Below are 14992 nucleotides of genomic sequence, written 5' to 3'. Positions count from 1 at the left end.
TTTAAATCCTCCATAACTCTTTTATTTTGAGATTTACGGCAAAATCTTATTCTACATAATTTGTTCCATTTTTGATTGGAAATCCGATGCCGAAAGAAAATTTTCCATTTTCCCAATAGTTTTCGAGAAAATGAGGAAAAACTGTTTAAGAGTTTTCCTCAATTTTCTAGAAAACTATTGAATTTAAAAATTATTTTTTTACTGCATAAGATGCGCACCGAAACTCTAAACAACTTTTATTAAAACAATTTTTTTCTCCAACCAATAGTTTTCCAGAAAAAAAAAATCATAACTTTCTCTGCTCATAACCTATAAACATCCCAAACTCGCACGCTCGATATCTCGATTCCTATTCACTCTACCACTTTAATGGCCCCCATCGATATTAAAGAACGCACAATTTCCTACTAAACAAAACCAGTTTCGTCATTCTAACTCGTCATGGTCAAAAGATATCCGGAAAATGAACCCGACCTTAACCGCTGTGAGAAACACCCCCGACCGTCCGGAATAAATGAAAAATCACTTCCCAGGTCCAAGAAAATAAAACAACCCCATCGGTTTCCTAATCGTTTATTAATAAATTAATATTCAACAAAATAATAATCCAGGCCAATTTGTGTGTGTGTGTGTGTGTATATACAGGGCGGCCCTCGGTTTATTTTATTATATACAGGTCCGGCCAACTTGGACCTCGCGTGCGGCAACAATTAGTTGACCAGATAAATAGTACGAGGGTTTATTGAAAAACGGAAATTTTCTTATAGGACCGCTCGGCCGCCAGACCTAAACCCATTGGATTTTTTGTTTCATTGGCCGCCCTGTATACTACTAGCTTTTATCGTAGAATCTAAAGTAACAATAACCCGGAGGAATAAATCCTCTCTCACTATATAAAAACGATCACAGTCATAACCTCACTTAAAAATTCCTCGTTCCACCCCCAGGGGGTGCGTAAGCGTGAAAGTTTCTCACCCCTCTGCTCCCTCAGGACGTTTCATTCAAAACCGACCGTCTGATCAACCGGACCAACTCCAAGTAGAGGAAGCAGTCGCGTCCCGCCGGTTTGCAGATCTCCCTATGGTCCAGGGGCACGTCGCACTTGACCCCCACGTCCGGATCGGCCGATTCGTAGGAAATAAATTTGAGCGAGGTGAACCCCACCGGGGTGTTTTCCGTGTCTATGAAACTGAATATTTCCGGTTTGGTTCCCTGTTCCTCCCGGAGCATTTCCAGGAACCGTTTGTGGAGGTTTAGGACGAACTCGCAGTCTGGAAATGAATGTTTTAGTTAGAGGGAGTCGGGTCTCGATTACTTCGGATAAGTCCAGGAATTATTAATTTAGGAAGATGTTTTGTATCTCGGATTGATGGGGGAATATTGGGCTAGCGAATGCTGAAAACCGTTTTATAATATCTGGAAAACTTTTGGAGTTATGAGGCAAAGTGTCTGGCCATGTCAGTTAAGAGACATTCGAGTCCACGGAGGTGGGTCTGGATGACTTAGGATAAGTCCAGGAATTATTAACTTAGGAAGATGTTTTGTATCTCGAATTGATGGTGGAGGATTGGGCTAGCGAATGCTGAAGACTATCTTAAAATATCTGGAAAACTTTTGGAGTTATGAGGCAAAATGTCTGACCATATCAGTCAAGAGACATTCGAGTCCACGGAGGTGTGTCTCGATGACTTAGGATAAGTCCAGGAATTATTAACTTAGGAAGATGTTTTGTATCTCGAATTAATGGGGGAGGATTGGACTAGCGACTACTGAAAACCGTTTTAAAATATCTGGAAAACTTTTGGAGTTATGAGGCAAAATGTCTGACCATATCAGTCAAGAGACATTCGAGTCCACGGAGGTGGGTCTCGATGACTTAGAATAAGTCCAGGAATTCTTAACTTAGGAAGACGTTTTGTACCTTAAATTGATTGTGGAGGATTGGACTAGCGAATGCTGAAAACGGTTTTAAAATATCTGGAAAACTTTTGGAGTTATGAGGCAAAATGTCTGACCATATCAGTCAAGAGACATTCGAGTCCACGGAGGTGTGTCTCGATGACTTAGGATAAGTCCTGGAATTCTTAACTTAGGAAGACGTTTTGTACCTTAAATTGATTGTGGAGGATTGGGCTAGCGAATGCTGAAAACGGTTTTAAAATATCTGGAAAACTTTTGGAGTTATGAGGCAAAATGTCTGACCATATCAGTCAAGAGACATTCGAGTCCACGGAGGTGTGTCTCGATGACTTAGGATAAGTCCTGGAATTCTTAACTTAGGAAGACGTTTTGTACCTTAAATTGATTGTGGAGGATTGGGCTAGCGAATGCTGAAAACGGTTTTAAAATATCTGGAAAACTTTTGGAGTTATGAGGCAAAATGTCTGACCATATCAGTCAAGAGACATTCGAGTCCACGGAGGTGTGTCTCGATGACTTAGGATAAGTCCTGGAATTCTTAACTTAGGAAGACGTTTTGTACCTTAAATTGATTGTGGAGGATTGGGCTAGCGAATGCTGAAAACGGTTTTAAAATATCTGGAAAACTTTTGGAGTTATGAGGCAAAATGTCTGACCATATCAGTCAAGAGACATTCGAGTCCACGGAGGTGTGTCTCGATGACTTAGGATAAGTCCTGGAATTCTTAACTTAGGAAGATGTTTTGTATCTCGAATTGATGGTGGAACATTGGGCTAGCGTATGCTGAAAACCGTTTTAAAATATCTGGAAAACTTTTGGAGTTATGAGGCAAAGTGTCTGGCCATGTCAGTCAAGAGACATTCGAGTTCACGGAGGTGTGTCTCGATGACTTAGGATAAGTCCAGGAATTCTTAACTTAGGAAGATGTTTTGTATGTCAAATTGATGGTGGAACATTGGGCTAGCGAATGTTGAAAACCGTTTTAAAATATCTGGAAAACTGTTGGAGTTATGAGGCAAAATGTTTGGCCATGTCAGTCAAGAGACTTTCGAGTCCACGGAGGTGTGTCTGGATGACTTAGGATAAGTCCAGGAATTTTTAATTTAGGAAGATGCTTTGTATCTCGAATTGATGGTAGAGGATTGGGCTAGCGAATACTGAAAACCGTTTTAAAATATCTGGAAAACTTTTGGAGTTATGAGGCAAAATGTCTGACCATATCAGTCAAGAGACATTCGAGTCCACGGAGGTGTGTCTGGATGACTTAGGATAAGTCCAGGAATTATTAACCTAGGAAGATGTTTTGTATCTCAAATTGATGGTGGAGGATTGGACTAGCGAATGCTGAAAACCGTTTTAAAATATCTGTAAAACCTTTGGAGTTATGAGGCAAAGTGTCTGGCCATGTCAGTCAAGAGACATTCGAGTCCACGGAGGTGTGTCTGGATGACTTAGGATAAGTCCTGGAATTATTAACTTAGGAAGATGTTTTGTATCTCGAATTAATGGTAGAGGATTGGGCTAGCGAATGCTGAAGACTATCTTAAAATATCTGGAAAACTTTTGGAGTTATAAGGCAAAGTGTCTGGCCATATCAGTCAAGAGACATTCGAGTCCACGGAGGTGTGTCTGGATGACTTAGGATAACTCCACCAATTCTCAACTTAGAAAGACGTTTTATACCTTAAATTAAAGGCGGAACATCGGCCCAGCGAATGCCGAAAACCATTGTAAAATATCTTAAAAACTTTTCGACTTATAAGCCAAAATGTACCGGCACGACCTTCCTTCACCTTGACTTCCTCTTACCATTGACTTGCGCGCAAAGAAAACTTACTTGTGCGCACCTCTAGGACCTCGATGCTCCTCCGGAAGAACGGGAACGTCATGTCCGCTATAGGCGACCCCTTGTGGGGAACACTGTAAAACATGATCGCCCTCGTTTGTTTGTAAATGTTGCCGCGCGCCTCGTCGCCCTCGTCTCTCGCCCGTGCACCTGAGAAGGACAGAAACGTCGCCGGTGCAACGTGTCAACTCTTAAAAAGATGCAAAATTTACCGTAAAGCAGGATCTGTTTGATGTAGAGGCCGCCCTTCGAGTGTCCCACCCACACTATCGGTCTCTCTCCCACTCGGTGCCGCATCAACTCGTCGGTCATCTCTTTACTGCGTGCCGGTAGGTCGGTTCTGCGCAAGAATATTTCGAGTTTATTCGATATACCGGTAGGGCAAACTAAGGTCTTGCGTGCGCACTTGCTATATATACTCTTAAGTTAGAGAGAGACAAGGATAGAAACGTCGAGGGGTCTACTAATGAACTTATATAATAGACTTTATGTGTTAGAATTAAGTGTGCCAGGCCTGTATATCTATTAAAACATGTGACTGCGTTTACCTGTGCGTCATTTTCTCCCATAGAGGCCTCCACAGCTTATCGGTGGTATAATTAATGGCCAATATGCGGACCCCCGGACAATCCAGCGGTAGCCAATCTTTGGGCCAACATCGGCTAATGTCCTCCTCCTCCTCCTCCTGCTCCACCTCTTCTGCTATCCGAACCTCACTGGTTCCCTCTATATTGATCGGGTTCTCGTTGCTCGTTTTCCTCCTCACTTTCGTCGGTATCGACGTGTAGAGGTTCGTTATTGTCCGTTTGAGTGGACCCTCACGTTCCGGGGGTTCGAGGTCTTGCAGTTTGGCGCTCTTTTGGCGCCAGGTACCCTGGGTCCAGGTTTTGTCCAGACCTTAAAAATGTCGTTTATCGTGTTTACAGGTCTGTAAATCAGGAACCACTGGGAATATTTTCATAATTTTTTCACAGTAATATAGTGGGATTCCTGAGGATGGATTTGAGGGTAAAAACGTCGTTCTAGGTCAAAAATTCCGGAAGTTATGGCACTTTTGGTCGAGGCATGTTTTTTTATCAATGTCCGTAGTAAATTCTCACTTTTTTGGTTAATATTTAGAGAAATAATTGGAACTGGATTAAAAGGGTTTTAGTGCAAGAAAGTGCGTTTCTTTCTGAACAATTCCATACCAAAACGATTTTTGTACCTCAAAAACTCTCTGAGTTAGAGGCAATTTTGCCCATCGGGGTCCAAGACCGACCAAATTTGAGTTTTTGAAACTCATATTGCAACATCAAGATTTTTAGGTATCACTGGACATTTTTGGGTATAACTTGGGAACCACTGGGAATATTTTCATCATTTTTTCACAGTAATATAATGGGATTCCTGAGAATGGATTTGAGAGTAAAAACGTCGTTCTAGGCCAAAAGTTCCGGACGTTATGGCACTTTTGGTTGAGGCATGTTTTTTTTATCAATGTTTTTAGTAAATTCTCACTTTTCTGGTTAATATTTTGAGAAATAATTGGAACTGGATTAAAAGGGTTTTAGTGCAAGAAAGTGCGTTTCTTCCCGAACAATTCCGTACCAAAACGATTTTTGTACCTCAAAAACTCTTTGAGTTAGAGGCAATTTTGTCCATCAGGGTCCAAGACCCACCGAATTTGAGTTTTTGAAACTCATATTGCAACATCAAGATTTTTAGGTATCACTGGACATTTTGGGGTATAACTTGGGAACCACTGGGAATATTTTCATGATTTTTTCACTGTAACATAGTGAGATTCCTGAGGATGGATTTGAGGGTAAAAACGTCGTTTTAGGCCAAAAATTCCGGAAGTTACAGCACTTTTGGTTGAGGCATGTTTTTTTTATCAATGTCTTTAGTAAATTCTCACTTTTCTGGTTAATATTTCGAGAAATAATTGGAACTGGAGTAAAAGGGTTTTAGTACAAGAAAGTGCGTTTCTTCCCAAACAATTCCATACCAAAACGATTTTTGTACCTCAAAAACTCTCTAAGTTGGAGGCATTTTTGTCCATCGGGGTCCAAGACCCACCGAATTTGAGTTTTTGAAACTTATATTGCTACATCAAATTTTTTAGGTATCACTGGACATTTTTGGGTATAACTTGGGAACCACTGGGAATATTTTCATAATTTTTTCACAGTAATATAGTGGGATTCCTGAGGATGGATTTGAGGGTAAAAACGTCGTTGTAGGCCAAAAATTCCGGAAGTTATGGCACTTTTGGTTGAGGCATGTTTTTTTATCAATTTCCTTAGTAAATTCTCACTTTTTTGGTTAATGTTTTGAGAAATAATTGGAACTGGATTAAAAGGGTTTTAGTGCAAGAAAGTGCGTTTCTTCCCGAACAATTCCATACCAAAACGACTTTTGTACCTCAAAAACTCTTTGAGTTGGAGGCAATTTTGTCCATCGGGGTCCAAGACCCACCGAATTTGAGTTTTTGAAACTCATATTGCAACATCAAGATTTTTAGGTATCACTAGACAGTTTGGGGTATAACTTGGGAACCACTGGGAATATTTTCATGATTTTTTCACAGTAATATAGTGAGATTCCTGAGGATGGATTTGAGGGTAAAAACGTCGTCCTACAACTAAAATTTCAAAAGTTATGGAACTTTTAGCAGAGGCATAATTTTTGCCGATTTTTTTTAGGAAATTTTCGCTATTCTTGAAAAATTAACGAAAACCCCCAAGAAGAAACGAATTTGACCTTGAAGTTCATTTTCAAGGTCACGCGAACGGCTTGAACTTGCCATGACCTTGTCAAGGTCGTCTTTTTTAAAAAACAATTTTAAAAACACTTTTTTAAAAAATTTGACTTAACCTTCAATTGACCTTGCACTTGACTTCGACCTGCACTTTTACTGATTTTTTAAGAACTACTGGACTTTGACGGGCACTTTTTCAAAATTTCACCTTTGCTTGACCTTCACTTGATTTGACCTTGTCAAGGTCGCTTTAAAAAAAACAAATTCAACGTAAAAATGTCAAAACTCAAATAAAATTAAGAGGGGGGGGAGGATTCCATTGAAAAAATTGACCTTTTGACTTTCAAGTGTCCTTGAAAACCTCCAATTCACTCGCGCTTGTTTGTCGTTTAAAAAATTAATTAATTGAGCTCTGAAGGGCACTTTTTTTAAAATTTGACCTTCACGTGATCTTGACTTGACCTCGGACCGACTTTCGTTTGATCTTGACTTGAAAATTGCACTTATTTTTATGACGAGCTTTTTTTTCAAAATTTGACCTTGTCAAGGTCGCTTAAAAAATTGAAAAAAAAAACAAATTCAACATAAAAATATGAAGAATTAAATAAAAATTACGGGAGAGGCGTCAAAATAAATTGACCTTTTGACCTTCAAGATCCCTTGATAATGAATTGCAAGGTCACCAATTCACTTGCACGTGTTTTTTTTTTTTAAGAATTAATTAATGGAATGCGAAGAGCAGTTTTTCGAAATTTGACCTTGACCTGACCTTTACTCGATTTAAACTTGACCTTCAATTGCATATAATTTTGACTTGACTCGGATTTTTATACGAGTCCGTTTTTTTGTCATAACTTGAGAACCACTGGGTACATTTTCATGATTTTTTCACACTAATTTAACGGGATCCCTGAGGATGGATTTAAGGGTAAAAACGTCGCTCTAGGCCAAAAATTCCGGATGCTAGGGCACTTTTGGTTGAGGCATGTTTTTTTGCAAATTTTCATACCGAATGTCCACTTTTCTTGACGATATTTTGATGAATAATTGGAATTGACTTAAAAGAGTTTTTGCACAAGAAAGTGTGTTTGTTTTCCAACAATTCGATACCAAAACGCTTTTTATAACTCAAAAACTTTATGAGTTAGAGGCAATTTTGTCCAACAAGGTCCAAGACCCACCAAATTTGAGTTTTTGAAACTCATATTGCAACATCAAGATTTTTAGGTATCACTGGACATTTTTGGGTATAACTTGGGAACCACTGGGAATATTTTCATGATTTTTTCACGATAATATAATGGGATCCCTGAGGATGGATTTGAGGGTAAAAACGTCGTTCTAGGCCAAGAATTCCGGAAGTTATGCCACTTTTGGTTGAGGCATGTTTTTTTGCAAATTTTCATACCGAATGTCCACTTTTCTTGACGATATTTTGATAAATAATTGGAATTGACTTAAAAGAGTTTTTGCACAAGAAAGTGTGTTTGTTTTCCTGCAATTCGATACCAAAACGCTTTTTATAACTCAAAAACTTTTTGAGTTAGAGGCATTTTTGTCCATCAGGGTCCAAGACCCACCGAATTTGAGTTATTGTAACTCAGGTTGCAACATCAAGGTTTTTAGACACTGGTGGACATATTTAGGTATAACTTGGGAACTACTGGGAATATTTTCATGATTTTTTCACAGTAATTTAACGGGATCCCTGAGGATGGATTTGAGGGTAAAAACGGCGTTCTAGACCAAAAATTCCAGAAGTTATGGCACTTTTGGTTGAGGCATGTTTTTTTTCAAATTTTCATACTAAATGTTCACTTTTCTTGACGATATTTTGATAAATAAATGGAATTGATTTAAAAGAGTTTTTGCACAAGAAAGTGTGTTTGTTTTCCAACAATTCGATACCAAAACGCTTTTTATAACTCAAAAACTTTATGAGTTAGAGGCAATTTTGTCCAACAAGGTCCAAGACCCACCAAATTTGAGTTTTTGAAACTCATATTGCAACATCAAGATTTTTAGGTATCACTGGACATTTTTGGGTATAACTTGGGAACCACTGGGAATATTTTCATGATTTTTTCACGATAATATAATGGGATCCCTGAGGATGGATTTGAGGGTAAAAACGTCGTTCTAGGCCAAGAATTCCGGAAGTTATGCCACTTTTGGTTGAGGCATGTTTTTTTGCAAATTTTCATACCGAATGTCCACTTTTCTTGACGATATTTTGATAAATAATTGGAATTGACTTAAAAGAGTTTTTGCACAAGAAAGTGTGTTTGTTTTCCTGCAATTCGATACCAAAACGCTTTTTATAACTCAAAAACTTTTTGAGTTAGAGGCATTTTTGTCCATCAGGGTCCAAGACCCACCGAATTTGAGTTATTGTAACTCAGGTTGCAACATCAAGGTTTTTAGACACTGGTGGACATATTTAGGTATAACTTGGGAACTACTGGGAATATTTTCATGATTTTTTCACAGTAATTTAACGGGATCCCTGAGGATGGATTTGAGGGTAAAAACGGCGTTCTAGACAAAAAATTCCAGAAGTTATGGCACTTTTGGTTGAGGCATGTTTTTTTTCAAATTTTCATACTAAATGTTCACTTTTCTTGACGATATTTTGATAAATAAATGGAATTGATTTAAAAGAGTTTTTGCACAAGAAAGTGTGTTTGTTTTCCAACAATTCGATACCAAAACGCTTTTTATAACTCAAAAACTTTTTGAGTTAGAGGCAATTTTGTCCAACAAGGTCCAAGAGCTGCCGAATTTGAGTTATTGTAACTCAGATTGCAACATCAAGGTTTTTAGACACTGGTAGACATATTTCGGTATAACTTGGGAACCACTGGGAATATTCTCATGATTTTTTCACAGTAGTATAGTGGGATCCCTGAGGATGGATTTGAGGGTAAAAACGTTGTTCTAGGCCAAAAATTCCGGATGCTATGGCACTTTTGGTTGAGGCATATTTTTTTGCCAATTTTTTTAGTAATTTCTCACTTTTCATGCTCATATTTTGAGAAATAATCGGAAATGGGTTAAAAGGATTTTTTCCTAAGAAAAGGCGTTTATTTCCCAATGATTTCATACCAAAACGACTCCTGTACCTCAAAAACCCTTTGAGTTAGAGGCAATTTCGTCCTTCAAGGTCCAAGAACCACCAAAGTGCAACATCAAGGGACATTTTCCTCCATAACTCCGGAACCACTCAAGATATTTTCATTATTTTTTCACACAAACATTAAGAACTTCCCAAGGATCATTTAGAGGGCAAAAACATCCCTCTGCACCAAAAATCAATAGCGCTTCTAGTAGGGCCAATAAATAATCATTACCTCCGTGCAATCCGTGTATAAAAATGACGTCTGCGGAGGCAGCGCCCCCCGGGGGCTCGTGCAGCACCTCGCACCTAACACACCTTTCGGCAAGGGTGTCATTTTCAACAACATCGGAACCGCCGCCCCCGTGCCGCTCCGCCCCATCCGTCACCGCCAACCGCCTCTTCGTTGTCCTCCTGAACCTTATTCTCACCACACCTTCGAACCAAAAAAGTTACTACATATTGCATCTCTCTTTCACCCTCATATATCTATGCAGGAGAGATAGAGACAGAGGCATATTATATTTTAACTCGATTTACCTGAGGGTAAGCTGAGCGGTATTCGTTGAAGGGGCGCCAAAGATCTGTAGATGCTGTTGGCCAAAAATGCGGCCAGGGCGGGAACCACGTGGTACCGCAAGCTGTAGATTACGTTCTGTAGCCATAATCCCCTGCGAACAAACAAACAAGAAAAAAAGTCAGTGGCGTTAGATCTGGTGGTCTGGCGGGCCCTACATTTCGCCCATCGGTGCAGATGAACCTGTTGTCTATGTCTAATACGAATATATTATTATATGCTCCTTATCTTATCTTAATCCGTGCTGGACTTATGTAAGCAATTAATTCGACGTGAAAACTCACCTTGACGGTCCTGGAACCGCCACCAGGCACCCGTTGTTATCGCTCACATTGAACTCCGCCCTGATCATTGACGGTTCCTCCTCTTCTTCTATCATTTGAATTAAACTGAAACAGAACATGTAATAATAAAAAAATGAACAATTTAATTCTACTGTTGCTTGTTACATCGGTTAATGTGACGCCAATTGAATAATTTATTGATCGAATGGGTTCGGCCTTGGTACTACTCGAGCGGATATTCAATGAGACCCTATCGAAAGCCTTTGGCAAGTGCGGGTTTGTATAGAAAGAGACACAAGAGGTTGCCCTATTATAAAATAAAAAAGGAAGACAATAATAATAGTCCTCACTCGCTCGGATTTTTTTTTTAAACGTCATGACCTTGACGTTTGGTGGTTTTTCAAGTCCACTCTGTGACCTTTCGCTTTAAAGCTCCGTCGAATTAAATGCCGTTTTCCTGTTTAATTGAAACCGTATTTATTTGATACACACGTTGCAATTAGGGAGAACTGTATCGGAGGCCTGTGCCAAGTCAACGAAAATTCTCGAAAGAATGGTCCCATGTTATTGGGGCGTGTAACTCGGAAAGTTCTTGTGCCACGGAAGTTGTTGTTATATGAAAATGTTCCTTGGGAATGCCCTCAAATTTGAGCGAAACCCGCATTAAAATGTCTGTAATAGTTTTTGAGTTATCGCGGATAGAAGTTGAATTTTTATTTTGTATTTTCAAACAGCTGTAGTTCGGTGGATTTTGCGCTTAAAATGGATTTTTTGGTACTAAATGAATCCTTAGGGAACCCCTTATAATTCACTGAAAAAATTTTGAAAATCCCCCAATAACTTCTTGAGTTATCCTCAAAAGTGTTGACTAATATGCTGGTAGGGATGGTACTTGCTTTGTAAATGAAAGTGTGGGAAAGAATTAAGCGTATCTCGGTTGCTATTGGTCCTACGGTATTTTTTGTAATGAACAAAATTAAAGGAAATTAAATTTCCGTTAAAAAACTTTTATACAGCCATCCTGTCATATTAGCGGTTTTTGAGATATAGGAGTGAAAATGAGGAGAACTTGAATTCTGAGGCATTTTGTTTGATATCTCAGTTACCATTGGTCCTATGAAATTTCTTGTAATAAACAAAATTAAAGGAAATTAAATTTCCGTTAAAAAAGTTTTATACAGCCATCCTGTCATATTAGCGGTTTTTGAGATATAGGAGTGAAATTGAGGAGAACTTGAATTCTGAGGCATTTTGTTTAATATCTTAGTTACCATTGGTCCTATGACATTTTTTGTAATAAACAAAATTAAAGGAAATTAAATTTCCGTTAAAAAACTCTTATATAGCCATCGTGTCATATAAGCGGTTTTTGAGATATAGGAGAGGAAATGAGGAGAACTTGAATTCTGAGGCATTTTGTTCGGTATCTCGGTTACCATTGGTCCTATGACATTTTTTGTAATAAACAAAATTAAAGAAATTAAATTTCCGTTAAAAAACTCTTATATAGCCATCCTGTCATATTAGCGGTTTTTGAGATATAGGTGAGGACAGGGGGGGAACTTGAATTCTGAGGCATTTTGTTTGATATCTCAGTTACCATTGGTCCTATGACATTTTTTGTAATAAACAAAATTAAAGGAAATTAAATTTCTGTTAAAAAACTCTTATACAGCCACCGTGTCATATTAGCGGTTTTTGAGATATAGGTGAGGAAAGGGGGGAAGCTTGAATTCTGAGGCATTTTGTTTGATATCTCAGTTACCATTGGTCCTATGACTTTTTTTGTAATAAACAAAATTAAAGGAAATTAAATTTCTGTTAAAAAAGTCTTATACAGCCATTCTGTCATATTAACGGTTTTTGAGATATAGGAGTGAAATTGAGGAGAACTTGAATTCTGAGGCATTTTGTTTGATATCTCAGTTACCATTGGTCCTATGACATTTTTTGTAATAAACAAAATTAAAGAAAATTAAATTTCCGGTAAAAAAGTCTTATATAACCATCCTGTCATATTAGCGGTTTTTGAGATATAGCAGTGAAAATGAGGAGAACTTGAATTCTGAGGCATTTTGTTTGATATCTCAGTTACCATTGGTCCTATGACATTTTTTGTAATAAACAAAATTAAAGAAAATTAAATTTCCGGTAAAAAAGTCTTATATAACCATCCTGTCATATTAGCGGTTTTTGAGATATAGCAGTGAAAATGAGGAGAACTTGAATTCTGAGGCATTTTGTTTGATATCTCAGTTACCATTGGTCCTATGACATTTTTTGTAATGAACAAAATTAAAGGAAATTAAATTTCCGTTAAAAAAGTCTTATACTACCATATCGTCATATAAGCGGTTTTTGAGATATAGGACTAGAAAGGAGGGGGAGGAGGGAAATTGAATTGTGAGGCATTTTGTTTGATATCTCAGTTACCATTGGTCCTATGACATTTTTTGTAATGAACAAAATTAAAGGAAATTAAATTTCTGTTAAAAAAGTCTTATACGGCCATCCTGTCATATTAGCGGTTTTTGAGATATAGATGAGGAAAAGGGGGGGGCTTGAATTCTGAGGCATTTTGTTTGATATCTCAGTTACCATTGGTCCTATGACATTTTTTGTAATAAACAAAATTAAAGAAAATTAAATTTCCGGTAAAAAAGTCTTATATAACCATCCTGTCATATTAGCGGTTTTTGAGATATAGCAGTGAAAATGAGGAGAACTTGAATTCTGAGGCATTTTGTTTGATATCTCAGTTACCATTGGTCCTATGACATTTTTTGTAATAAACAATATTAAAGGAAATTAAATTTCCGGTAAAAAAGTCTTATATAACCATCCTGTCATATTAGCGGTTTTTGAGATATAGCAGTGAAAATGAGGAGAACTTGAATTCTGAGGCATTTTGTTTGATATCTCAGTTACCATTGGTCCTATGACATTTTTTGTAATAAACAAAATTAAAGAAAATTAAATTTCCGGTAAAAAAGTCTTATATAACCATCCTGTCATATTAGCGGTTTTTGAGATATAGCAGTGAAAATGAGGAGAACTTGAATTCTGAGGCATTTTGTTTGATATCTCAGTTACCATTGGTCCTATGACATTTTTTGTAATGAACAAAATTAAAGGAAATTAAATTTCCGTTAAAAAAGTCTTATACTACCATATCGTCATATAAGCGGTTTTTGAGATATAGGACTAGAAAGGAGGGGGAGGAGGGAAATTGAATTGTGAGGCATTTTGTTTGATATCTCAGTTACCATTGGTCCTATGACATTTTTTGTAATGAACAAAATTAAAGGAAATTAAATTTCTGTTAAAAAAGTCTTATACGGCCATCCTGTCATATTAGCGGTTTTTGAGATATAGATGAGGAAAAGGGGGGGGCTTGAATTCTGAGGCATTTTGTTTGATATCTCAGTTACCATTGGTCCTATGACATTTTTTGTAATAAACAAAATTAAAGAAAATTAAATTTCCGGTAAAAAAGTCTTATATAACCATCCTGTCATATTAGCGGTTTTTGAGATATAGCAGTGAAAATGAGGAGAACTTGAATTCTGAGGCATTTTGTTTGATATCTCAGTTACCATTGGTCCTATGACATTTTTTGTAATAAACAATATTAAAGGAAATTAAATTTCCGGTAAAAAAGTCTTATATAACCATCCTGTCATATTAGCGGTTTTTGAGATATAGCAGTGAAAATGAGGAGAACTTGAATTCTGAGGCATTTTGTTTGATATCTCAGTTACCATTGGTCCTATGACATTTTTTGTAATAAACAAAATTAAAGAAAATTAAATTTCCGGTAAAAAAGTCTTATATAACCATCCTGTCATATTAGCGGTTTTTGAGATATAGCAGTGAAAATGAGGAGAACTTGAATTCTGAGGCATTTTGTTTGATATCTCAGTTACCATTGGTCCTATGACATTTTTTGTAATGAACAAAATTAAAGGAAATTAAATTTCCGTTAAAAAAGTCTTATACTACCATATCGTCATATAAGCGGTTTTTGAGATATAGGACTAGAAAGGAGGGGGAGGAGGGAAATTGAATTGTGAGGCATTTTGTTTGATATCTCAGTTACCATTGGTCCTATGACATTTTTTGTAATAAACAAAATTTAAGCAAATTAAATTTCCTTAAAAAAACCCTTATACAACCACTTTGTCGTATAAGCGGTTTTCGAGATATAAGCGTGCAAAGGAAGGAACCTTGACTTATAAGACTGTTAATAACGTGCCTATAATAAAAAATTTGTTTATATAATACGCCAATTTCCTGTTCGATTAAAAGTGAAAGCAAACGGTACTTACGACGTTAAACTATCGAACAAAACACTGCTAACTCCCCTAATGCCGATCGGGTGATTAATTCATTAAAACGTTCGCAGGAAGCGATAAGATAAACCGCGCACTGATTGTTTAGTAGGTACAATCGTAAAAAACCGAGTTGACATCAACGAATGAGGTTCGCGTTTGTTCACTGACTCCT

General features: G+C 37.4%; 1 protein-coding gene and 1 long non-coding RNA gene across 4 annotated transcripts; one reads left to right on the top strand and one right to left on the bottom strand.

The window, feature by feature from the left end:
- Positions 1-557: 557 nt before the first annotated feature.
- On the bottom strand, positions 558-14992 carry LOC126747810 (protein SERAC1). 2 transcript variants are annotated; one of them, XM_050456715.1, is made up of 8 exons: positions 14815-14992; positions 10487-10591; positions 10166-10296; positions 9861-10061; positions 4316-4664; positions 3980-4107; positions 3759-3917; positions 558-1271 (listed from the first exon to the last, which is right to left on the bottom strand). In XM_050456715.1, exons 2-8 carry the CDS (start codon positions 10579-10581, stop codon positions 988-990), a joined length of 1347 nt encoding a protein of 448 aa, XP_050312672.1. In that variant the 5' UTR covers positions 10582-10591; positions 14815-14992; the 3' UTR covers positions 558-987. The 2 variants fall into 2 exon arrangements, with proteins under 2 accessions (XP_050312672.1, XP_050312673.1); XM_050456716.1 differs by lacking the exon at positions 14815-14992 and adding an exon at positions 10652-10779.
- Positions 1358-3359, top strand: LOC126747821 (uncharacterized). Of its 2 annotated transcripts, none has more exons than XR_007664420.1 (3): positions 1358-1487; positions 2610-2796; positions 2984-3359. It is a non-coding gene; the product is annotated as an uncharacterized LOC126747821 (long non-coding RNA). The 2 variants fall into 2 exon arrangements; XR_007664421.1 differs by lacking the exon at positions 1358-1487 and adding an exon at positions 1730-1861.

This window comes from Anthonomus grandis, chromosome 20 (assembly GCF_022605725.1).
Source record: "Anthonomus grandis grandis chromosome 20, icAntGran1.3, whole genome shotgun sequence".
Taxonomy (NCBI): domain Eukaryota; kingdom Metazoa; phylum Arthropoda; class Insecta; order Coleoptera; family Curculionidae; genus Anthonomus; species Anthonomus grandis.
The sequence above is the reverse complement of the archived record's forward strand: the minus strand, read 5'-3'. Positions and strand labels throughout refer to the sequence as shown.